The sequence below is a fragment of the Trichosurus vulpecula genome, chromosome 2, assembly GCF_011100635.1.
Source record: "Trichosurus vulpecula isolate mTriVul1 chromosome 2, mTriVul1.pri, whole genome shotgun sequence".
Taxonomy (NCBI): Eukaryota; Metazoa; Chordata; class Mammalia; order Diprotodontia; family Phalangeridae; genus Trichosurus; species Trichosurus vulpecula.
This window is the reverse complement of record NC_050574.1, coordinates 145,869,190-145,894,768: the sequence shown is the minus strand read 5'-3', so window position 1 is coordinate 145,894,768 and position 25,579 is coordinate 145,869,190. Positions and strand designations below refer to the sequence as shown.

General features: G+C 38.8%; 1 protein-coding gene across 1 annotated transcript; it reads right to left on the bottom strand.

Annotated features, from left to right (window-relative positions):
- Nucleotides 1–4,976: 4,976 nt before the first annotated feature.
- Nucleotides 4,977–24,731, bottom strand: MMP27 (matrix metallopeptidase 27). The gene is made up of 10 exons (XM_036745223.1): nt 24,630–24,731; nt 23,341–23,579; nt 17,356–17,504; nt 16,815–16,943; nt 11,994–12,155; nt 11,681–11,801; nt 10,770–10,900; nt 9,445–9,604; nt 8,910–9,013; nt 4,977–5,218 (listed from the first exon to the last, which is right to left on the bottom strand). The coding sequence occupies exons 1-10, from the start codon at nt 24,729–24,731 to the stop codon at nt 4,977–4,979; spliced, it is 1,539 nt and encodes a 512-aa protein (XP_036601118.1).
- Between the last annotated feature and the right edge of the window lie 848 nt (nt 24,732–25,579).

Here is a 25,579-nt window from a genome sequence, read left to right as displayed (position 1 = left end):
CCAAATTCACTGTCTGGTGGCCAACCTTCTGAGAATGAACAATTTAGGTTGGTTTAAGGACAGTGAGGAGGATGGAAAGGAGACTAGGAAGTCTCCCATTTGTGAATCATTTGAAGGAAGTGGCCATGGCTTCATTCCCCTGCTCAAGAAGGTTCAGTAGGTCTGTATTGCCTTTAGGTTAGAATACCAAGTTTGGTAGTTTGGTATTTGGCATTTAAAGTCCTTTGCCGTCTGGGTCCAACCTACTATTACAGGCTGATCATACATTACTCCCTTCACATCTCTTTGTTCCAGCCAAACTCATCTATTTCCTATTCCTTATACATGATATATCATTTCCTATAAAGCTGGAATGAGTAGCCTCCTAAATTTGACATCTTGGAATCCCTAGCTCCCTTCGTGGCTCAGATAAAGTGCTCATGACATATCCCCCAAGAGGTAGTGCCTACCCAGTGGGAATTGTGGACCAGTCTTCAGTAGCAGGTTGAGTACTCCCATCTTCACTGGGGTACCAGATGGGCACTCCTGACACCTGAACTCCTTCAGACCAAGGTGCAACCTCAGGTGGAGAAGCAGTGAATCCTGGATCTGGGGACATCCATTCACCCTGAAACTCCCCCTTTGTGACTGCCTTTTCAGCTGCTACTTACTCCTCCTTTTCAATCTCCTCTGGACCTCAAGTAAAAATCAGACATAACCTGTCATGGGTCTTCACAAAAGAAGGTACTATATATAATAAGGACTTCATGGACCAGCACCCACTACATCAGATTCAATGAGTAAGCTCTTTTATCGTTCCATGAAATGGTAATGTCCATATATCAAAGACGGGAGTCTGTGACGTAGTGCAGTAGTAGGAGGCTAACATAAGTCCATGGATTCCATTGAAAGGCTGGCGGGATCAGTAACTCACAAGAGGAGAAGCTCTCTGAAAGCTGCCTGGATCTGGGGAGTGAAAGCATCCAGTGTGAAATTCCCAGCAACAGGTGTGGCACCATTGGGAGCAGCAATTTTAAAACATTGTGCTGGTCAGAACAGTGAGTGAAATGACACGTCAGTTCAATTTTGAATACCAGTAACGGCACAAGTGACTAGCAGAAGCTTTTCTCAAGTTCGCTTCAGATTTGTAGAATAGATGTCATCACTCCTTTGTAGATATTTGGAAATACAAGTAGATGCCACCTAAGTGATTTCATGTAGCAAGGAATTTGAAGCTCTCCTCCTCCTTCATTAAGAACCCTAGGGTTATAGAAATTTTGAAAGTTTCTCTTTAAAGTTACAGTGGAAATGGAGTGTAGCACCATAGGGAGCCTTGCTCCAGGCAGAGCAGAAACCCAAACTGCCAAATTCAATGGCCTTTGCTTTTACCCATCATCCTTCGCTTTTTTGCAGGATTTGCTTCTGGTGATAAGCCCCTTTTTGGTCTACTTTCTTAGATTCCATAACTTTGTTTTCCTCCCATGTCTCTGACACTACTTCCCTGTAACCTTTGATGACTCATCTTTTTCTTCCTGTCTCATTAATGATATATTTCCCTAAATTATGTTTTTTAAACTTCTTTTATTTCTCTCTACTCTTATCTTTGGTGATCTCAAAACACAATAAAAATAAAAATTTACCATATAAGCTGAATACACTGGTTAGCAGCTAGGTGGCCCAGTGGGTAGAGTACTGGGCCTAGAACCAGGAAGACCTGAGTTCAAATTTGTTTTCAGACGCTAACTAGCTGTATGACCATGGTCAAGTCACTTAACTTCTGTTTGCCTCACGTTCCTTATTTATAAAATTAGGATAATAACAGCAGTTACTTCACAGGGTTGTCCTGAGGATCAAGTCAGATAATAATCGTAAAATGCTTAGCATAGTGGCTGGCACATAGTAAGCTCTGTAAATGTCGGCTGTTATCATTACCTGTTACTATTTTCAAAAGCTTGTAATCATCATGGATAAGAACTACATTAAATTATTATAATTGTAATTATTTTATAAAATATCATGTACAAAAAACTGATTACCTCTGACCACCCACCTCCTGTTACTTGGTAGGGAAGAGGAAGGTACAGCAGTAGCTGTCTCTCTTGACCACTAGATGTGATAAAAAATGGTTAATAGTTATTATACAATAAATTGTCCACTGGTCCTTAGAAGAAGAATATAACAGTGAAAGTTCTGTTATATTCCTCTTGTTCTTTTTCTTATTCTTCTGTGTGTGAGTGTGTGTATATCCATCTATCTATCTATTTGTAGAGAACATGTTTGATAAATATTTGTCTAACTGAGGTCCTTCCCTTCCTTTTATGCTCACAGCACTTAGCACAGTGCTTGGTGTATAGTAAGTACCAAGTACCATAGTAAGTACTTAACAAATGCTTTTACATTTATCCATCCATCCATCCATTCAAACAAAGCAGAATTTCCTTAAATTCTTGTGATTCAAATCAAATCTGACTTAGCAGTTTAATTTTCTCATTAGCCATATAGTAAATATTAGCTGTTACAATTAAATGTTTGTCAATTCTGGAAAGATTTGACTGGGAAAACAAACTTCTAAATCAATAATTAAATCATAGAATTTTTATTTCCCTTTTCTTTACTAAGGATCAAGTTGTCATTTCCACGTATAATTACAGCAGCCCAGCTCTCCCTGTGTGATGCCAGTAAGAGATGGTTCTGGGATATGCTCTGAAGGCGGACAGATTTGGAATGAATGTTGGAAGGGGACAGAATATATGTGATTGAGTCAGATGTAGCTTTGTAGGTCAGATACAGGAAAAAAACACCCTAAAACATATTCTATAGACACAGATTTATCTTTTCAGGAACTTCCCTAGAAAAGTAAAGACAAACATCTGAGGGGATGCATTTCAAGTAAAGATATGAAAGTGTGGTCTTAACAAGGTTGAATCAGAAATCTCCACAATCTAACACAAAACCAGCTCTCTGAGCAAGTGATTCATTTTTGAGGGCCACCTTTAGCTTCAGGTAAGAGGTGAAAAAGTTCTCTCTGTGTGTGCATTCGTTTTCCTTCCACGGTGATGATTAAATTTTACTATCTTGGATCAACATGATTTATGTGGGCAAGATCTCCAAGACTGAATGATAAATGTCACAAAGTCATCTTGCTACTGCTGGTCCAAGAGAAAATTTCTTTGAGCTCCAGTCATAGTGACTTGAAGAAAATAAGACAGAGACAAGGGCTATGATGGGCATAGCCCTTGTTTTCTCTTAGCTATGGAGCATAGTGGAGAGACAACCAAGGAGCCTACTAATCTCTTCCTGAGCTCAGCAGTTCTTCCATGGGGATTTATAGGATAATAGGGTCAAAGATCTCAAGTTGGGAGAAGCCTCAGAAATCATGAATGGCATGATCCTGGAGCCTGGAGAAGTAGAATAACTTACTTGAGGTCATACATAGATTGTCTAATTCCAGCCTTGGTTTTCCATCTGTTCAAATAGGGTGAGAGAAGGGTGTACCCGATGCCTTTCTTATAATATTATCAATACTAACAATAACATTGGGTAAGTCTTTTAAGCTCTCTGGGTCTGTTTCCTAAACAGAAAAAAGGATTTTGGACAAGATGAACTCTGTCTCTTCTAGCTCTTAATCTATGATCCTATAACTTTCCAAGAGATTGGCCCTCTTGTATCATTCTCAATCTTTCCTATGAAGATTCCTTTCTTTAAAATTAAGGAGAATAGCTCTCTGGAATTTAAAATACTCACCAAACTAAGCTGCTTTTGGGATAGTACCCCCCATGTGTGAAAAACAGTGCAGTATGCTGGAAAAAGTACTGAGTTAAAGTCAGAGGACCTTAAGATGATTAATCTCCTTGACCCTCAGTTTCCTCGGCTATCAAATGAGAAGATGATATTAAATGACTGCCGAGGTTCTTTCCAGCTCTACATTCATTTACATTCATGTTCTTTTATTGAGTCTGAAAGTCTTTCTCCCTCTCCCCCTTCCCCATTCCATGATAACAAAAGCAAAAGCATTCATTCAACAAATATTTATTGAGTGCCTAGTAGGAGAGACATTATGTTTAAAAAATAATTTTCACCTCACAGGTGGTGCAAAGCCTTAAGTAGCAGCGTGGCATAATGAATGTTGAATTTCTAGTGAAAAAATCTGGGTTCAAGTTCTGGTTTTTCACTTATGAGCTGTGTAACCTTTGACTAGTGACTTCACCATTTTGAGACTCAGTTTCCTTATCTGTACAATGGGGATTAACCACATTTCCACTACCTACCTCACATGGTTGTAATAAGGAATATATTCCATCAACTTGTTCATCTCTGCATAAATTTGGGCTATGAATATTTACATGGGACTCATTAAAATGCCTTTGTTAATCGGGAAAATTCTGATCTCCGGGAAAACAACTATTCTGAGGAAAGTAAGAATGAGTCTAGTGATGATGTATAGCACATGTGACATTTTTTCAGTTTCCCTACTCTGTCTCTAGTGGCATATAGTTCCTATATCCACAGCCAATTAACATTAAATGAGAATGAGATTCTCACATCTTCCAGGACAATGCACTGAGGGCTTTGCTACTAAGAAAAGTGCTAGAATTTGGGTTGGTGACTAATATCTATTGTTCAGAGTGACAAGAATGCAATTTGCATATTACTCAGTTTTAACACATGTAAGTTATAGTCAGATTGGGTTATTTGAGCTGAGCTTGGTTTAATAATGTCATTAGTATTTGGTCAATATTGGTCACTTACTCAAGTCTTCTTTATGCCAACAAAGTACTGAGATTGTCAGATGGGAGATTTAAGAACTTCTTAATGGTAAGCATAATAAAACACTGAACCTGGTGACTCCCAAAGGACATTGAGTCTCCATCCATATTCTTTAATGAAAGGATTTATGGTCATCGGTCTGGAATGATTCCAGCCTATTTTAGGGTACAAGTCTGGAACTTATGACTTCTTGAAATCCCTTCTATGTCTATTATTTGACAATTCTTTCATCATCTGTAGATTTCTGTCAGCAGATAAGTGATATTGTAAATAAGTAATATAAAACTCTTTCGAGAAATCACTTGTACTGATTTTGAATTTGAATTTTTTTCCTGGCTAAAACTATTATAAGGTGATGAGTTTAATGTTTTCTGACACTGGAACCAGCTGTTGGCCTTCAAAACTCGAGTAATGTTCCTGGTAACAGGGTTAAACTCAAATTGTTTTGTCCCACTGAAGAAATAGAAGAATCCTAGAAAGAAAATTAAGTCCAATTATTACTTTGTGCAGCTAAATATTCATACCTCTGTCTCTCACTTTGGGGGGGTTCTTAATGATTTTGAAAGTGTAAAGGGGTTCCTAGATCAAATATTTTGAGAACTGCTGATTTAGAACAACTGCTCCTGAACAGAAATCTCCTCTATGTTATCATTGACAGATAGTCATCTGAAGTAGGCAGCTAGGTGGATAGTGCAGAGGGCTTAGAGGCAGGAAGACTTATGTTCCTGAGTTCAAATCTAGCCTCAGACACATACTAGCTGTGTGATTCTGGGCTAGTCACCAACCCCTGTTTACCTCAGTTACCCTCATCTGCAAAATGACCTGGAGAATGAACTTTGCCAAGAAAACCCCAGATGGGCTCACAAAGAGTTGAACATGACTGAAATGACTGAACAAGAACATCTAGAGTCTACTTAAAGACTTCCAGAGAAGCAGAGCCCCTTCCATCCCCAGGCAGCCTAATTCAATCTTGGATAACTGAAACTGTAAGAAAGTTTGCCCTTACATCGAAGCCTTTCTGTAACATCCACCCATTACTCCTGGTTCTGTCCTGGAACATTGAAAATGGTTATCATGTCCTCCTGTATTTTCTCCAAGCTAAACATCCTTAGTTGCTTCAATAATCCTCCTGTAGAGGGCCATCTCCAGTTATCCTGACCTATATCTTGCCACTAGACCCAGATGTCTCTAGAGGAGAAAGTGAGGCTGGTGACTTTGCATAGCCCTCCCTCACTTAAATACAATGCACTTGCCTGTCATGGCATCACCTCCCTGATGTCATGGTACTCTTTGAGAACGAAAGGCAAACAACATCTGTGAATAGTTGTAGCAGTTACCCCACTGGGGACCCAACTGGAACTGGCCAGTTGGGCAACACAGCTCTCTTTCTTTCTTTCTCTCTCTCTTTCTTTCTTCCTTCCTTCCTTTCTTTCTTTCCTTCTTCCTTCCTTCCTTCCTTCCTTCCTTCCTTCTTTCCTTCCTTCCTTCCTTCCTTCCTTTCTCTCTTCCTTCCTCTCCTTCTTTTTCTTTCTTTCTTTCTTTCTCTCTCTCTTTCTTTCTTTCTTTCTTTCTTTCTTTCTTTCTTTCTTTCTTTCTTTCTTTCTTTCTTTCTTTCTTTCTTCCTGTTTCCTCCGTCCACATAGGGTATCATACTCTTACCTATGGGTGCTCTGCTCAAAGGAATGTAAATTTTGATGGCTGAAATTTCCCAAGATAGCATGGGGTTTATGGGCTAGATATCTTTCTTAAGAACCATGCCTTAAACCCAAATCACTCTGGCTCTCATTGATTGGCCAACAGTAGGTCCCAGGCTAAGCCCCACTTGGTCATTGTTTGGGCCAGAGTGGCTCAGAGTGAATGTAAATAGCAATTGTTTCTGTTTTGGCCAGAAACCCTAAGGGTCTTCCTCTCCCAGATTGATTTTTTTTTGGTTAGGTGGTTTGCCTCATTTCTTACATAGACTTAATCACTAAATGGATGTTGCCTCATTCAAACTCAGACCTGTTAAAGACCTTAGCTTAAAAAGGCCAAGGCTAAAGCCACTGTATCCCAGGCCATCTCCAGTTGTCTTGATCTATATCTTGCCACTGGACCCCGATGTATTTGGAAGAGAAAGTGGGGCTGGTAACTTTGCACAGCAGTCCTCCCTCACTTAAATCCAATTAATTTCCATTTCATGGCGTCGCCTCCCTGATAGCATGGTTCTCTTTGGGAATGAAGGACAACAACAGCCTCCTGTAGCAAAGTATTTGGTCCTTCTCACTATCCTTTCAGCTTATCACTGGACATGCTGTAACTTATCAAATCCTTCCTAAAATTTGGCAGCCAGAACTGAAGGCAATATTCTAGCAGCATGGAACACAGTGAGTTGATCACTTCCCTAAGCCAGGAAACCACCCTTCTCTTATGCAGCCAAACTTCGTGATAGCATTTTTTACTTCAAAAACACACTTGACTCATCTTTTGCTTGCAGTATACCATAAACTCTGAGTTTTTTTTTCATATAAGCTCTTGTCTAGCTACAACTCCCTATCGTATACTTGTGTGGTTAAATATAAAAAGTCCAAATTTAGGAATGTAAATTTTTCTCTACTAAATTATATTTTAAAAATTTTGGCCTATCTTTATAGTCTATCAAGACCCTTTTGATTTCTTACATTGTCATCCCACAAGTTTGCTATCCTTCCCAGCTTTGTGTTAAATTTATTAAGCATGTCATCTATATCTATATCTTAAATAATTGATACATATTTCAAACATCAAAGGGAGGAGTGATCTTTGGGGTACTCTACTATACGCTTAACATGGGCACAAAAGACTCCTTGTTGGAGGACAGCTTCTAAGGTTGCCTTTCGTTCTACTGAGTCATATACTTTTCCTTTTAAAAATAATTTACAAATAATAAGCACAGTGAGATCTTGTCCTCTGCAATTTGCAGTCAGATGAATGACTATGAAGCTGTGACTTATTGAAGAAGATCACTAGTGAAAGGCTCCTCTACTTGTATGTTATTGCCATAAAAATTGTATAAAGAAGAGAAAGCAAGACATGTGGGTAGGTAGGTGTTGTAGCATTCTCGATCACTTTGGAGTGGTTATTACATTTTTCTGTGATTTTTTTTCTGTTCTTTTGAAATCTAGCCCTCTTATAAAGTGACCCCTCCAAAATTTTTCAAGATTGTATCACCTTCTGCATGGATTTCCTTGGTTCTATGTTGGCCTGGTCAAGCCACCCTTCTGAACATTCTCTTCTTCAATGCTATTGCTACTTAGAATTCGTTGTGTTGATGTTTCTGCTGTGGCTGATGTTACTTTTGCTCCTACTCCTCCTGTTATTATTTCTTCTCTTTTAAGCATCTTTGATTTCTTTTTCACCATCTTCCTACATTTTCCTCTACTGAGTGTGGTGCCACATACCTATGTGTGTGCCCTGCTACTGAGGTGGTTGGGGTCAGTGTATTGCTTGAGCTGAGGATTTTTGAGATGTAGTAAGGCTAAAACCAAATGTGTATCCTCACTAACTCCAGCATCAAGATGATGAGCCTGTGGGACCATAGGGGCTACCAGGCTGCCCAAGGAGGTGGGGCTCAGGCCCAGACTGGAAATGGAGAAGATCAATGCTTCTGTGCCAATTAACAGTAGGATTGGCGTGAGTGGCTACTGAAATTCCAACCTAGGTGAGAGAGGGTGAGATAGACTCAAAAAAAGCCTTCCCTTGACCCTCCTATTCCATTCAATGACTGTGTTATCGCTCTCTTCCCTTTTAATACTGAATTTATTGATAAATATTGCTTATATGCAATGGTTTTACTTCCTCATTATTTATTCTTTGCTTATCCCCCCTGTGATATAGTTTTTAACCTCACCATTCTAGTGAACATGTGTTTACACCAGCCACCAATGACTTCCTCATTTTTATATCCAGTGGCCTTTTTTCCCACTTCTCATACTCCTTGACTTGGTAGCTCTTGATTCCATTGTCTATTCTCTTATACTGGATATCCTTCCCTTAGCATCAGAGACACCAAATTCACCTGTTTTTCTTGGCTATTACATATTCTTGAAAGCAATGAAAGTACATATATTTAAGAGGGATTAATACTTTTAGTCATTTAGAATGGTCTTATTTCCCACATATCCTAACTGCTTGGCATTTCTACTTACTCTTATACTGGAATGCAGCATCAACTGGGAGACCAATTCCTGGAAAGAGTCGTGCTATCCGTCTCGGGTAACCTTTTTCCATGGATTGGTTTATTTCATCATATCTGCAATAAAAAATGGAACAAGGAGCAGAAGTTTCAAAGAGGCAAAACTAGAGTTTATTTAAGGTGAACAGTTCCTAACAATTTAAGTTAATGTGAATGAGGTAGTATAGATTGCTTTGGAAGAGACTGGGTTCCTTCTCCAAGCAGAATTTGGTTGACCCTTTGTTGGTTTTTTTTGAGAGGGGAACTCTCATTCAGGAGTGGATTGGACTATATGGACCCTGAGGTGCCTTCTGACCTGGAGATTTGTAATTGGCACATGGCATGTGCCCCAAAGGATGCTGACAGCAAAAGCTCTCTTGCTTAAAACATGTACTACAAAGAATATAAGCCGATGCTGAATCATCTTGCTTCTTCTCTAAGGGCCTAGAAACTGTATGGGCACTTTTCACTTTAGGACAACCAAAGAACACAGTGTATTTTGGGTTTACCTCCAGTACTTATCTTCAACAAAGAAATAAGTTTTTCTTGTGATCCTGTTAAAGAGAGCAGCATCTATCTTTTTTGTGTGTCTTGGAAAGCCAAGGTCATAGATGGACTTGGGATAACCTGGCAGAATGGCATAAGAATTGATCTTCCAGAAATTTGCATCTAGAGTGAAGAAAAGAGATAATCTTTGAATATGTTGCCCTCAGGGTGAAAAATAATTGTCTTAAGAGTCATGAAAAATCTTTAGGTCACAAGGTCAATTCTGCTTACTGACAGGATTATTCATTTTGTCCCCTTCATATCCAACCTCTTCCTTCTGCTTATGGAACCATTAGATTTAGGGAAATAAGCATCTGCTTCTAGAAAACACCTTGAGGCTATCTCTACATAAAGGAAATATTTTGATTTCTATGGTCAACTTTGACTAGTTGTAGAATTCAAAATAATCACATTAGTATGAACATACCCAATCAAAATACCACTAAAGACATATGTTCTTATCAGATGTCAAATAAAAACGAAACAGAAAGAAGAGAAAATGCATGTAATTTTTTTTTTGGTAGGGGAAGGGTTTCAATTCTTATGCTACCCACCCAGGCCCTGGACACCTTGGTGTTTATTTTCAAAGCTGTGTGGAAAAGATCTGATATTTGTAGATTTGTAGATACAACTTTACAACTTTAAGGTATATACATTTTCTTATATACTCTTCAACATAGCCCTTTAGGTAGTTAGTGTAAGTATTATCACCATCATTTTACAGGCTTAGAAACTGAGGGAATGAGAAGTGAAGGAACTTGTCCAAGGTCACCTAACAATTGAATAACAGTCAAAATCAAAGTCAAGTCTTCTAATTCCAAGTCAAATGACCTTCACAATACATTTCAGCTGTCACTTCAGGAATATATATACATAGAAATAGTGCAGATGCTTTGTGATGTGCTTGTTATAATTTTATTTATGATTAAGAAGCTAAGGTCAAAGTGAGGCCAACTAAGGGGTGCCATGAATGGAGCAGCGGGGCTAGAGTCAGGGAGACCTGATTTCAAATATGGCCTCAGCAACTTACTAACTGTTTGGCCCTGAACAAGTCATTAACCTCTATTTGCCTCAATTTCCTTATCTTAAAAATGGGATAATGATAGCACTTAGCTCCTAGGGTGGTTGTGAAGATTAGATGAGATATTTGTAAAGTAACTAGCACAGTGTATGATGCTTCCTTACTTTACAATAGGGAAGCACTTTCATTCTGGATCAATGGTGATGTCTGTTTTCCTAACATTTAAATTAGCCACAAATGACAGAGAGGTACAATGGAAGAAGTTACCTTTAAAAATCAGAGTTTCATCCCTGTTATTTTCATATGCAGCTTGAATGTCATCTGGTAGAGATGGCCAAAATGAAGAGATTAATTCAAATTCAACTTCTGAGACTTCATAATAAATTCTCCACAAATGCCTGTTTTGGACACAAGACAATCTTATGTATATATACAGCATAGATGTTGATGGTAATGAGATGCATGTAAATGTCCATAATCATCACCATCATAATTTACATGGATCTCTTGTGTATCTCTAATAGATGCAATAGGATGGAAACTACCCTCACTTAACAGCTCTAAAGAGATATGAACTTGTTTTTACCTCTGTGGGCTGAGCAGAAGAGATTGTGCTCCTTATGGACTCTTTAAAGAGTCCCTCCCAGTGAAGGCATTTCTCAGACAGGACTACAACTCTAGAAGCCCAAGGCCCAGGTGGCTTAGGGTTGGCCTTCTGAGATGGAACTTTCACCTCTGGCATTTGTTGGAATGAAAAATATTTTCTCTGCAGACATAGAATCCTAGAGTCTGTCTTAACTTTGGAAGGGACTTTGGAGATTGTTTAGTCTGCCTCCCACCCAAAGCAGGAAAGCTTTCTAACCTATTCATCCAGTCAGTTCTCCAGGGTCTGCTTGAAGACTAAAAGTTAGGAATCGGTCAACAAATGCAGAAATGACATAAGGAACAAAACTGAGCCACTGTGGTCAATCAAAGCCTAAGTAATTCAAAATGTCACAAATTTCTACCACAGATTATAGTGTTCTAGGATAGGATTTAAAGACTTGTACAGTATCCTGCAAAACACTTCAAAGACACTTCATCTTTTGGCATGATGAGCATTCGATAAAACAAAAATTCATTTAAAAAGAACAAATTCCAGAAAAGGAAGAGATCTTGTTGAGAGAAAAATGTTTTACCTGTCTTTAAAGAACACTACTTCTCTGCGGAAGGTGGTGACAGCATCGAAAGTCAAATTAGGGTCACAGGCTTGGGGGATAGTGGGTCTCTTTGGCTTAGCAGGTACCTTAGATGAGGATCCTTCAGTGAAAGAACAACATATTTGAAACAGCCATAATGAATGATAAGAAGGTGAGGAAATAACATGAGTACAGAGGAGGCTTGCACAATGGGAGTTTTTTATGAAAACAATTTAAGAAATGATTTACCTAATTTCCTTTCTGAAAGTCTTCTTGTTCAACACCTTTGTGTAAAGTCTAGAACACCACTTACCGTAGATGGCCTGAATGCCCTTGATATCATCCTGAGAAAGGGGAGATTTGCTGGGATCAATGAAGGCATAATTTGGGAACATCAAGGCACTTGGATCATTGGAATGAGAGAGGCCCAGGGAATGGCCAAACTCATGAGCAGCTACAAGAAACAAGTTAAATCCTTAAAAAAATAGAAACAGTCAATTAGTCAGTTAGTCAACAAGTGCTTATTAAGAGCTACCTGTTTGCCTACTGTATGCCAGGTACTGTACCAAGCACTATAAAGACAAAGAATGGCAAAACAGTCCCTTCTCTCAAGGAGCTCACGTTGTAAAGAGGGATAAAACATGCAAACCACTATGTAAATACAAGATGTGTATATGGTAGGTGGAAAATAATCTCAGAGTGAAGATGGGGGGTGGAAAAGGTCACCTGCAGAAGGTAGAGTTTGAACTGAGTCTTCAAGGAAGACAGTGAGCCGAGCAAGGGTCAAAGGTGGGAAGAGCAGCATTCCAGGCACTGGGGACATATACGCATATGCAGATAGCAGTGAAATGTAGCTGGGAAAAAATATAATACTGTTCTTCATAGAACTTAATAGATATTTTTGAATGAATAATAAACATGTGTGAATTAGAATTCTTGCATGTTGGATGAATGGTTGGCTTAGGGGAAATGAAAATAGGATTGCCACATTGAAGATAATAATTTAATGGCTATAATTCATTTGGGAATTATTCAAACTTGCTATTAGAAGATAGCTGTCTTATTGTAGATTTAATAAGGTTTGGAATACCAAAGTTAAACTCAAGGAAACGTGAGTGCACGTTACTGAAAAGGTAAAGCTTTATTGAGGGGACATACAATAAAGAAGGGCAGTCAGGAACATTAGATAAAGATCAAGTTCCCTGGGTCCCTGGCTAGAACTGGGAGCCCAAGCTGGTAAAGCCTGCTGTGTTTCTATAGGATCCTTATCTAGGTCAAACAGAACCAAGCAGTGGGGAGAAAGGCAGTGGGGAGAAGGTGGGAGGAGCCTGGGCTTAGGAACTGGTGCTGATGCATGATAGTGGAGGGGTTGGGAGAGGGAGTTTCCTTGAGAAATTGAGGACTTGGCAGTATTTGAACTCTTTGGGAAAGGGGGTTTCAGTTGTTACTGATGGTCTTATTTTGACTTGGTGACTCAAGATATTTGAATTTTCCTGGGGCTTCTTCATTTAGCAGTATGAATCTTACAACTCATTTATGATTTAGTTGGTAAGTTTTAGGGAGTTGCACGAGGTACATAAAGCTCAAATTCCTTGTCCAGGGCCACACCATCTAATAAAGTTTCAGAGGTATTAAGCCCAGCATTCCATCAAATCCATCAAGATATCTTTTCATTCAGTAGACAAGATGAAATTCAGCTTATGGAGGTAGAGTTATTTTTCCTGGCAGAGCTACAAGCTAGTGTGGGGTTGTTGGTCCTTTGCCCCAAACACTGAAGTGGAAAGGGCTTTTGACAGCACTTTTACTCTTACATTAGCTGTGTAGAAACAGCTATGAAGCACCTAATTAGCAAGGATTAGATAAAACAGGAAGCCTCAGGATCACATATTTCCTCTCCTTCAGGGTCTATAGCCTGAGAGAGAAACTCCTTAGACCACCCCACTCTGCTCCTCATCCTTCCATCTCATCTTAGCAGTGGCTGAGGGTCTCACCCCTCCCCTAACTGAACTGCCCCAAATATCAAAATTTCTACTTATGTCTATGCCCATTGAAGTCTCAGAGACCCCTATGATTGCTACTCTAGGAAGAGATCCTACAATTATTTGCTGTTAGGACTACAGACTACCATCCTGTATCTTAGAAGATGCTGCTGACAGTGCCACTGAAATACTCATGTATATTTATAAACTCATTGCATTCCATAGGTTCCCAAAGTGGGTGATACTGCCCCCTGGGTGGTGCTGGAATGATGGGGGGGAGGGTGGCAGTAGTTTGAAATGATGCAAATTTTAAAAAAAAACAGTTAAAGGGTTTAAGCAAGCAGATTTCCAGCAGGAGCACTGAGTAATTTTTTTTAAAAGAGGCCACAGGCCAAATAAGTTTGGGAACCTCTGACCAATCCACCCATAGTTATAACCCAGTTATACCTGCCTATGATTATGTGTCTGTTGTCCATATCCTTCCCTAAGTTTGCCACAGAAAGGTCCACTCAGTGGAGCAGAGTCCCACATCACTTTCTCTGATATCCTGTGAATACCAGTGGAGCACTTTGGCCTGTTGTCCATCATTCTTGTCTCAGGACCAGTCCATTTTCTCTTCTATGAAGCAATTTCTCAATGGCATTTTATTCCCATTTACTCCCATGCCTATCATTCCGTGGATTTTACCTCTGTAAGATCTCTTGTATATACCCCCTGCTCTCCATTGACACTGCCACCACTCTGCTGAAGGCCCTCATCACCTCACTCCTGGACTATCAGAGCAGCCTACTGGTTGGTCTCTGTGCCTTAACTATCGCCCCAATTCAGCCCATTTCCATTTAGCAGTCAAACTGATCCTCCTAAAGTGCAGGTCTGACTATGTCACACACACACCACTTCCACTCTCTCATTCAATAAACTTGATTCACTCATTCACCTCCAGGATACAAAGTCATCTTTTTGACATTCAAAGTCCTTCATAACTCAAACCTTCCTACCTTTCCAGTCTTCTTACATCTTACATCCCTACCTGTCCAGTGACTGGCTTCCTTGCTGTTCCTCAAACAAGACATTTTATCTCTTAATTCAGTGAAAATTCACTGGCCATCCTTCATGCCTAGAGCACCCTTCCTCTTCATCTCTATCTCCTGCTTTCCTTGGCTTTCTGCAAGTTCCAGCAAAAATCTTTCCTTTTTCAAGAAGTCTTTTCAAGTTCCTCTTGATGCTAGTTTCTTTCCTCTGGTGATTCTGGCCAAATGATCATATATATACATGTATATATATATATATATATACATGCACACACACACACACACACACACACACACACACACACACACACACATATATATATATATATATTTTGCATTTATGTGTAGTTTCTTCTTGTTGTATTTTGTCTCCCCCATTAGACTATCTTTTGCCTTTATTTGATCTCCAGTGCTTAGCACAATGCCAGGCACTTAATAAATGCTGTTGACTCTTAAGTGACTGACTGACCTTAGTGGAATGTCCTCTCCACAATGGCCAGGCGTGGAAATCTTATCTGTCCTTCAAATCTTGGCTCAAATGCCATCTTTTCCAAGACACATTCCCTAATCCTCCCCAGCCATAAATTATCCCTCCTTCTTACTCACAGCACTTCCATAGCATATCATAGTTTGTAATAAGAATAATTCTAATAGCTAACATTTATATAGTGTTTTAAGCATTTAAAAATATTGTCCCATTTGATTCTCACAATAACCCTGAAAGACAGGCACTATTATTATCCCTATTTTACACATGGGAAAATTGTGGCTGATTGAGCTCAGACACAGTAAGTGTTTGAATCAGGCTTTGAATTCAGGTCTTCCTGACACCAAGTCCAACATTGTCCACTGCACCACTCTTGTAGCCACCCTCACTTGTATTATATGTTTTTGTGTATCTTTTTTACCTTCATTACTAGATGTGAAGCCCCTCAAAGCAATGTATTGTATTGTATTGTGTTGTATTGTGTTGTATCGTATAGACTGTTATTCTGCATTGCATTCACCTAGTGCTTTGCATGTAGCAGGTCAAGTGTTCCCAACCAGTTGTACGTTTACCCACTTGTCAAGGGCTATGGAAAATATTTGGTGAATGACTATACTATATTCTTGAAAAGATTTGATCTCTTATGTAGGCATATGGTAAACAATAGAATTTCTTTCCTTTCACATTAAATAAAGAGTACACAAGATTACTTGGTTGCCTAGGGGTATAGGGACTAAAGAATCTCTATCTATGGTAGACATTAAAACATATATATATATATATATATATATATGTATATATATGTATATATACACACACAAACATACACACGTATATGTAAAATGAAAGAATGACTGTCCTTATATGTAGGATAACCAGCCCTGTAAGTGCACAATGTGGAGAAGGCTCTTGTTTTTCTTTATTTTCTAACAATAAAGTTGGCATTTGCAGGTGGTGATATCATTCTGCAATATGGAGGCTAGGGCCTTGAGGCAACCTTAAGAGTTTGGAGAAAAACTACTATTGGCAAGCTACTATTTGGGGGGGGGATGGGGAAGGAAGGGAGGAAAGAAGGAAGCAAGGGAGGAAGGAAGGAAGGGATGGAGGGAGGAGAAAAGGGAAGAAGGAAGGAAAGGAGGGAAGGAAGGATAGAGGAAGAAACAGAAGGATGGGGGAAGGAAGGAAGGAAGGAAACAAGCATTTATTAAATATCTACCATGAGTCAGGCATTATGCTAAGCGATTCACAAATATTATCTCATTTGAGCCTCAGAACAAGGCTGAGATATAGATGCTGTTATTCCCATTTTGTGGTTGAAGAAACTAGGGTGGATGGAAGGAACTAGCAGTTTTAAGTACTTACTGTACACCAGGCACTGTGCTAAGTGCTTTACAAATATTATCTCATTTCATCCTTAAAACAACACTGTAAAATACGTACTATTGTTATCCTCATTTTACAGTTGAGGAAACTGAGCCAGACTAAGTGACTTGCCCAGGTTCATAGAGCTAATGTCTGGGGCCAGATTTGAACTCCTGTCCTCCCAACTCTAGGCCTATTACTCTATCTATTCCTAGACTGATTTAAAGTAATTCCTTAAAAAGATATGCTGACTATTAAGAAACCCCAGAACTCACCACTTGAATCTTTGGTCCAATTTTCATCCTCATCAAAGTGGGTATCTCCACCGATTCCTGGGCCAGGAGGAAAAGCATGGCCCAAGACTCCCAGTGGACCATCAAACTGCCGAGGGCATTTACCATGGACTGTTAAATTAACAATAATAACACACTAACATTTATATAGTGTTTTAAATTTACAAAACATTTTACAAATATTATCTCATTTGAATGAGAATGTATTTGAAAGAATGAGCTATCTGCAGAATCTCAGAATTTGAAAGATTCCCCTCCGTAATATCCCTAAAAAGTGGTCAGGTGGCCTTTGCTTGCAAACCTCTGGACAGGGAACTCGCTACCTCTCAAGGCAGCCCATTTCACTTTGAGAATCTAATCATTAGAGAAGGTTTTTCCCTCCTTGACCTTAACTATGTACTGCAGTTGGCACCCATTGCTTGCTATTCTTCCCTCTGGGGCCAAGCAGGACAAGTCTCATCTAATTCACACAACTCCAGATGAAAACACCCTGATTTATTACTCAATCGTATTGTAACTGTACCTCTGGTCCTAAAAGCAACCATGATGTCGGCATTGCCTTTGGAAATCCTGGTGAATGTTAGTGGGGCCACCTTGCTCCACAATTCCAGAGCCTTTTGGATGGCTTCCTCCACATCAGAATTTTCCATATCAGGAGTATAGTTCAATATCCTTTAAAGTTAACACAAATATTCATGCAAATATATATTTTATAGACATATAGCTATATAGTTAACTAAGTCACTGGTGTCCTCTTACACAAATTCCACATCTACTCCACACACGCCTTTTTGTCTAATTTTCTATTAGAAATACAAATACATAGACTTGATATGCATGTATGTATACACATATGTATTTATCAATATACATACTTGGTATGGCTATGAAGTAATGAAAGTAACATTCTTGAATGGCTTATAGAAATCAGTCTTAAAATAGCTGTGTATATACCCATGTATACACACAGAATTGGCTAATTAATCTATATTTCTACTGATTTAAATTTTCCCCTCTAAACCACTAAGAGCTACCCCCTTATTTACTAGTTAGTCAACAAACATTTCGAATGTGCCTACTATGTGCCAGGCACTGTGCTAAGCTCTAGGGATACAAAGAAAGGTAAAAGATAATCCCTGCTCTCAATAAGCTTATAGTCTAATATTTTGTATCATACCTTTCTGTAGATTTGGGACAGACCTTAGAAGTCATTTCAGTTCAACATCTTTATTTTACAGATGAGGAAACTGAAGCCCAGGGAAATGAGGGGACTTGCCAGTGTGCTAAGTGTTGGGGATACAGACAAATATAAAACAGTCTCTGCTTCCCAGAAGAACTTGAATTTTATTATGTGAGGCACATATACATAGAGCATATACAAAATAAATACAAAGAAATTTTTATTTTGTTTGGGAGAGGCAACTTAGGGGATCAGGAAAGGCCTCATGTGAGAACTTTTAAGAAGCCAGGGTTGCTAAAAGGTGGAGATGAGAGATGAGTGGATTCCAGGCTTGGGTGGGGGGGGTGCAGTCTGTACAGAGAAAAGAAGATGAGGGATGGAATGTTATGTATAAAGAAAATCTAGAAAGTCAGTTTGCAATTTGTCTTTGCACACAATTGGAAAAAATAAAATTCTGTTTGAAAAAAGAAAGTCAGTTTAGTTAGGCTATAGATAATTGAAAAGAAATTATGTCTAGATGGTGGAGTATAGGCCAGGACCCAGCCGAACTCTACCAACATTCTTCTCCAAATTTAAAATAACACCTAAAATCAAATTGTGGAGTGACAGAGCCAATGAAAGGTGAGAAGGAGACATTTTTCCAATCTAAGACAACTTAGGAGGCCCAAAGGAGAAGTCTGTAACACTGGGGTGGGTACAGTCTTGGAGGTGGCCACAACCTCAGCAGCAAAAGCAGCTTTGGGAGTTCTCAACCCAGAGATGGTAAGGGGGTCAGATAACTGGTCATAAAGAGATTACAGGGAACTTTTTGATGGCACTACTTGCAGCTGGTGCTGCTTGGCAACTTTATTACCCATGTGTAGTTCTCAGTTCCAGGATAGAGAGAACTTGTGATCAGTCACAAGGAAACAGGGACCCAGAACACAATTCCAGGGCTAAGAGGTGCACTGGTACTTACAGCTGCAGGAGAACAGAGGACCTGGTCATAGTTCCAGGGCCGACATGAGTACCAGTACTTGTGGTTGCAGGGGAGCAAGGACCCTTCTTGGGTAAAGAACAGAGCCTAGACAAGGAGAGCATGACCACACTTCTACCAGGATATCACTAACTTGGAAGCACTGAAAACATGCAGACCCCCAAAATTAGCTCTGAAAATAGCAACATGAAAAAATCTGAAGCCTGGCACAATACCTCTCCACCCCCAGGTGGTCAGAGCCCAACTTTAACATAAAGTTCAAAGTCAAGAAATATGCTAGGAGAATGAGAAAACAGAAAAACCAAAAACAACCTCCCCCTCAACTTGCCCATACATAAAAATCTACTTCAGTGGAAGAATGGAAGAGAAGATCAGCGCATAAACTTAAAAGAAGATGAGAATGTGAAAATAGCCACAAGCAAAGCCTCAAAGAAAAATGCTAATTGGACTCAAGGTCAGCAAGAATTCCTGGAAGAGTTAAAGAAAGAGATAAGAAATAAGATAAGAGATAAGGGGGAAATTGGGAGAAGAAATAAGAGAAATACAAGAAAATTTTAAAAAGAGAATTAACAGTTTGGTAAAAGAGGAACGAAAAAATTACCAAAGGAAATATCATCTTAAAGAAATAATTGGTCTGACAGTAAAAGAGGCACAAAAATTCACTGATTAAAAGAACTCCTTTAAAAGTAGAGTAGGCCAAATGGAAAAGGGGGTTAAAAAACCTTACTGAAGAAAGAACTTCTTTAAAAGAAGAACTGGACAAATGGAAAAGAGGTACAAAAACTCACTGAAGAAAATGATTCCTTAAAAATTAGAATTAGACAAGTAGAAGCAAATGCCTCCATGAAACTTCAAGAAACAATAAAACAAGATTAAAAGAATGAAAAAAACTAAAAGAAAATATGAAATATCTTATTGGAAAAACAACTGATCTGAAAAATAAATCCAGGATGTATAATTTAAGAATTATTGGACTATCTGAAAGCCATGATAAAAAAGAGCCTAGACATGGTATTTTAAGAAATTATTAAGGAAAACTGCTCTAATACCTTAGATCCAGAAGGTAAAATACAAATTGAAAAAAAAAACACCACTGATCACCTCCTGAAAGAGATCCCCAAATGAAAACTCCCAAATTCCAGAGCTCACAGGTCAGAAAGAAAACATTTCAAGCAGCCAGAAAGAAGCAATTCAAATTTTGTGGAGCTACAGTCAGGATCACCCAAAATTTAGCAACTTCCATATTAAAGGAGTGGAGGGCTTGGGATAGGATATCCCAGAGGGCAAAGGAAATAGGATTACAACGGAGCATAACCTATTCAGCAAAACCAAGTATAATACTTCAGGGGAAAAAGTGGATATTTAATGAAATAGAGGAATTCCAGGCATTGCTGATAAAAAGATGATAATCAAATAGAAAATTTTACCTCCAAACTCAAGAGAAGCATAGAAAGGTAAACATGAAAGATCCGTTATAAGGGACTCAATGGAGTTAAACTGTTTACATTCCTATGTGGGAAGATGATACATGTATCTCCTTAAAACTTTATTATTATTAGGGCAGTTAGAAGCAGTCAGGCATAAGTCAATTATGTTAGAATGAGTTCTAAAAAGATAATGTAGGGTTGAGAAAGAGGAATTCACTAAGAGAAAGAGGAAGCGAAAGATAGAATGGGGCAAACTTTCCCACATAAAAGAGATGCAGAAGTAACAGCTTTTGTAGTGGATGGGGAAAATGGGGGCTGGAGGGTGATGCTTGACTCTCACTCTCAGAGAAATTGGTTCAAAGGGAACACATACACATACATACATACATACATATGGGTACACACACATGCACACACACACACACACAGTTAGGTATATAAATCTACTTTACCCAATAGGGAGATAGGGGGGAGGGGAGAATGATATGGGGGAAGGCAGAATGGGAAAGGCAGTGGTCAGAAGCAAGACAGACTTTTGAGGAAGGGTAGGATGAAAAAGAGAAAGAAATTAATAGGAAAATAGAGTGGGAGGAAATGCAAAGTTAGTTATCATAACTGTCAATGTAAATGGGATGAGCTAATCCACAGAATGAATGCATATAGCAGAATGGATTGGAAACCAGAATCCAATAAGTGTTATATGTAAAAGACACACCTAGGACAGAAAGGCACATATGGGGTTGAAATAAAGGCTAGAACAGATTCTATTATGTGTCAGCTGAAGTGAAGAGGGAAGGAGTGGAAATCATGATCTCAGATGAAGCAAAAACAAAAAATAGGCCTAAAGGAAAGGCACATTTTGCTAAAAAATACCATAGACAGTGAAATAATATCAAAAACTTTCACAGCAAATTTCTCTGATAAAGGTTCATTTCTCAAATGTATTGGGAGCTGAGTCAAATTTATAAAAATAAGAATCACTCTCCAATTGATAATTGCTCAAAAGATGAATGAACAGTTTTCAGAAGAAGAAATCAAAGCTGTCTATAGTCATATGAAAAAAATACTCTACTGTTGATTAGAGAAAGGCAAATTAAAACAACTCTGAGGTACCACCTCACACCTATCAGAAATGACAAGTGCTGGAGGGAATGAGGGAAAATAGGTACATTAATGAATTGTGATGGAGTAAAGATAGGAGAGACTGGAGACAGAGAAACCAATTAGAAAGTTTTTGCAGTGTTCCAGGAAAGAGTTCATTCAGAGGTAGAATGAGATGAATTAAAGATGCTATTGAGGTGGAATCAACAAGGCCTGACATTGGACTGAGCTGATTGAATATGTGGGCTAAGGGAGAGTGAGGAGGAGAGAATGATGGAATCGTTGTGAACCTGTGCGACTGGAAGGTTGGTGAGTGGGGAAAGATTGGAGAAGGGCTGTGTTTGGGGGAAAAAGATCATGAATAAGGAAATGAGAGAGATGAAGTTTATTGACTTTAAATTCAGGGCTCTCTGGAGGAGGGGGAAATTGGTAATCAGATATATAGCATTTGATTGGACATTCTTATCAGCTCCCAACTTGTATCATTGAATATGAAAGACATTGGAACCCAGACTTCAACATATGCTCTTTCCATTCAGGGACCAATACAGAGCCAAGCACTTCAGCCTTAATGTTTACTTTCTCCTATATACAGACTCATTATATCTTTTCCTCTATCCTCACTATAGTCAACCTCTCTCCATGTTACACTTTAATTCACACCTCCCGAATGATGATGATGGTGGTGACACTAATCGCTAGCATTTATATAAAATGCTTTACTTATATTATCTCAATGTATCTTCACAGCAACCCTGTGAGGTAGATGCTATTATTATCCCCATTTTACAGATGAGGAAACTATGGTTGAGAGGTTAAGTGCCTTGCCCAGATCCAGAACCATATAGCTAGTAAGTGTCTGAGGAAGAATTAGAATTCAGGTCTTTCTAACTCCAAGTTCAACATTCTATCCATCATCATCCTAGTTGCCTAGCACTAGGTGAACAACTGCTGACTCTGTCTATAAAAACATTAGCTATGTGGCATGTGTTTTCTTACCATAAAGGAGGCTGACTTCCATCAAGAAAGTTCTAACACTAGCAATGAGAATAATTTCTGTAGGGCATAAATATACCTGGGGAATAATTGGTAGCTGTAAACAGTTTCGTGTCCTTGCTACCTCTCACATTTTCCTTGGTGTCCTTTGATCAATAAGTCTTTTCGCTGCACTCAGGAGCAGATTTAGAACCACTAAATTGTCTTCCTGAGCCTGCTGTTTGCAACTCATGTCTCTAAGGTATAGTACTAAAAATAGTTAGCATTTATGTAGTGCTTTAAGGTTTACAAAGCATTTTACAAATGTCATCTAATTTGATCCTCACAAGAACCCTGGGAATTAGATTATTATCCCTATATTATAGATGAGGAAACTCAAGCAGGCAGAAACTATGTGACTTGCCCAGGGTCACACAGCTAGTAAATTCTGATGCTGAATTTGAATTCAGGATTCTTTGACTTCAGGTCCAGCACTCTATCTCCTTAGCCACCTAGATAGAGTAAGACAAGAGAGCTGTGGAAAAGATAAGAGTCTTAGAAGATATATAGACTCTGCCCGTTCCTTCATTCTAAATCAGGAACATATATAATTTATTGCAAGCCAGTTACAATGATCCTTATTTTATAACAGCTTTAAAGAGAAGAGTCCATAACTTTCCTCAAAATCCATTCTAATATTTAACAGCTCTCCCAGCTGGGAAGTTCTCTATCTTCTCCAACTTAAATTGGTCATGTTCTGGTTTCCATTTATTTTTGGACACATTTCATACAGTCAAGCTCACAGGTGTAATTTATGTTACAGGGTATCAGAGAAGACAGAAGCATTACCTATATGTGATTCTGTGTTTTCTCCACCCAGGTAGAGTATAGCCATATTGACCCACGTCGGGTGTCCCACATCTAGGCTGTTTCATGATCTCAAGGGTGTTCGAATCAAGTCTCCCAGTCACTGTCAATCCAAAAAATGCTTGCATTTCCCGAAGTTTTCCATCTAAGGGGACATTGCTCTTGTTTTGAATAAGATGACTCCCTTCTGTTTCAAGTGTATAGAACTGATCTAAATATGCCTGACCCAAAAGATAAAAACAAAACAGAACACATACACGTACACACAAAGACACAAACATAAAAAATACAACTGTACACTTTAGGACATAGTGATCTCTAAACTAAACTCATTGAACAAAATGATTTGGAACTGACTAAAGAAAACAAACTCTAAAGCTTCTCAAACCCCAACCACACCCTAGAAGATGTTGCATTTCTTTTGCTTGTTGGGTGATATTTAGCTATCTTGGCTGCTTTGTTCAGCCTGGTATTTCCTAGAAACAGATTTTCTATGTACAAATTCTTTGCTTTGTAAATACAATTAGTTTCAGTCACATGGGATCATCAAATTATGATGATTTCTACAAGCCCCCTCCGGAGTTGCTCGTTGGTTCACACTGTGAAAACAGGTATTAAACAGGTATTATAAACCAGTAGATTGGGCTATTCTAGTCAATCTCTTAATCCTTCAATTGAAATTAAGGTGCAGCCTTAAGGTAGTTGCCACTATTATATCTGCTTTTGTTTCTCTGTCTCTATCTCTATCTCTCTATTCATGTCCCTCTGTCTTTGTTCCTGTATCTATCTCTGTTTTTGTTTGTGTGTTTGTCCATGTGTTTGCGTATCTGTGTTTCTGTTCTGTCTGTTTCTACCTCTGTCTCTCTGTCTCTGGTCTCTTTCTCTGTCTCTCTCTGTCTCTGTGTCTGTCTATGTCTGTCTGTCTCTGTGTCTATGTCTCTGCCTCTGTCTCTTTGACTGGGTGTCTCTGTGTCTCTGTCTGTCTCTCTCTGTCGCTGTCACTGTATCTGTCTGTCTCTCTGTCTCTCTCTCTGTCTGTCTCTTTGTCTCCTCTGTCTGTCTTTCTCTCAGTATTAGAGTCCCCTTTCCTGCTTTCCTCAGGACTTAAGTGTTTGTTTCCCCCATCTCCATTCAGTGCCTCTATCTAGGAGCTTCCTCCTCTTAGAGGGACTCATTTTGCTACTGCGGCAAGGTCCTTAGATTATGTTTACAAAAGTAGCTGATATTTTTCATTGCATTTAGTCTGTCAGCCAGCAACATTGATTAAGTACCTGAGCAAGGTGCCTGCTTTCTTCATGCTCCGTCTTTGGATCTGCAGGAAAAGCAGAAGAGGATGCTAGAGAGAACAAGAAGAGTAAGGGTAAGATCTTCATCTTGGTTCCCACTTCTGTGCCTTGTTTTTGCAGGATTTCTTCCTTTCTTCACGTGAAGCCTAGTTCTGCTTCTACGGAACTTCAGCAAGACAAGTCAGCAGGGCCATGACTCATTGATTGTATCATCTTTTAATCAACAACAGAGAAGTGCATTTCTCATAAAGATTGCCATGATAGGGTTTTATTTTCCTCTCAAACTTCATTTTGCAATCCCCAAATTTCCTTTTAATAATTAGACACAACCATTTTCCATGATCCACTTGAATCTATTATGAAGTTGGCCATGTAAGTGTAACTTTGCTTTTTGTAAAGCTGATTTTAAATATAGAAGTACTGAATAGATTTTATAAAAGCACTTTAGGTTCAATTGAAATCATTGAGATTAGCAAAATATATTTTTCCTCTAAATAGCTCAAAATATTTTTGTAGACTTTATTTCACACATTTTTTTCCTGGAGAACCATATACATTCAAAGTACCCAACCTCATTATTAGAAACACACACAAAAATAGAATGAATGAATGAATATTAACACTCTCACCATATAGGCTCTGTATTTTCATTTATTTTGGTCATAAACATATATTAGCAAAGAGACATGCTTTGAAAGAAATATTCCTCCTCTTTCTCCTTGAACTTAATTTAATTTTTCAATTCAGACAGACACAAAGATACACAAACACATAGACAAACACACAGACAGAAACAGAGATGGAGGCAGAGACAAAGACAGAGGGACACAAATAGAGAGATGGAGATAGAGATGGAGAAACAAAAGAAGATATGCTAGTAGTAACTACCTTAAGGATGCATCAAGAAGGATTTTGAAATAGACTAGAATAGCCCA

Bases quoted from the DNA above. Each gene is read 5' to 3' on its own strand.
- MMP27 (XM_036745223.1), bottom strand. From the start codon at position 24,731: ATGAAGATCTTACCCTTACTCTTCTTGTTCTCTCTAGCATCCTCTTCT. The intron at 16,944-17,355 runs GTACAGTTACAA...TTAATTTAACAG, and splicing joins GGTTGCTTTTAGGACCAGAG to TCCATGGTAAATGCCCTCGG. The intron at 9,605-10,769 runs GTAACTTCTTCC...TCTTCACTCTAG, and splicing joins TGAAACTCTGATTTTTAAAG to ATGCAAATTTCTGGAAGATC.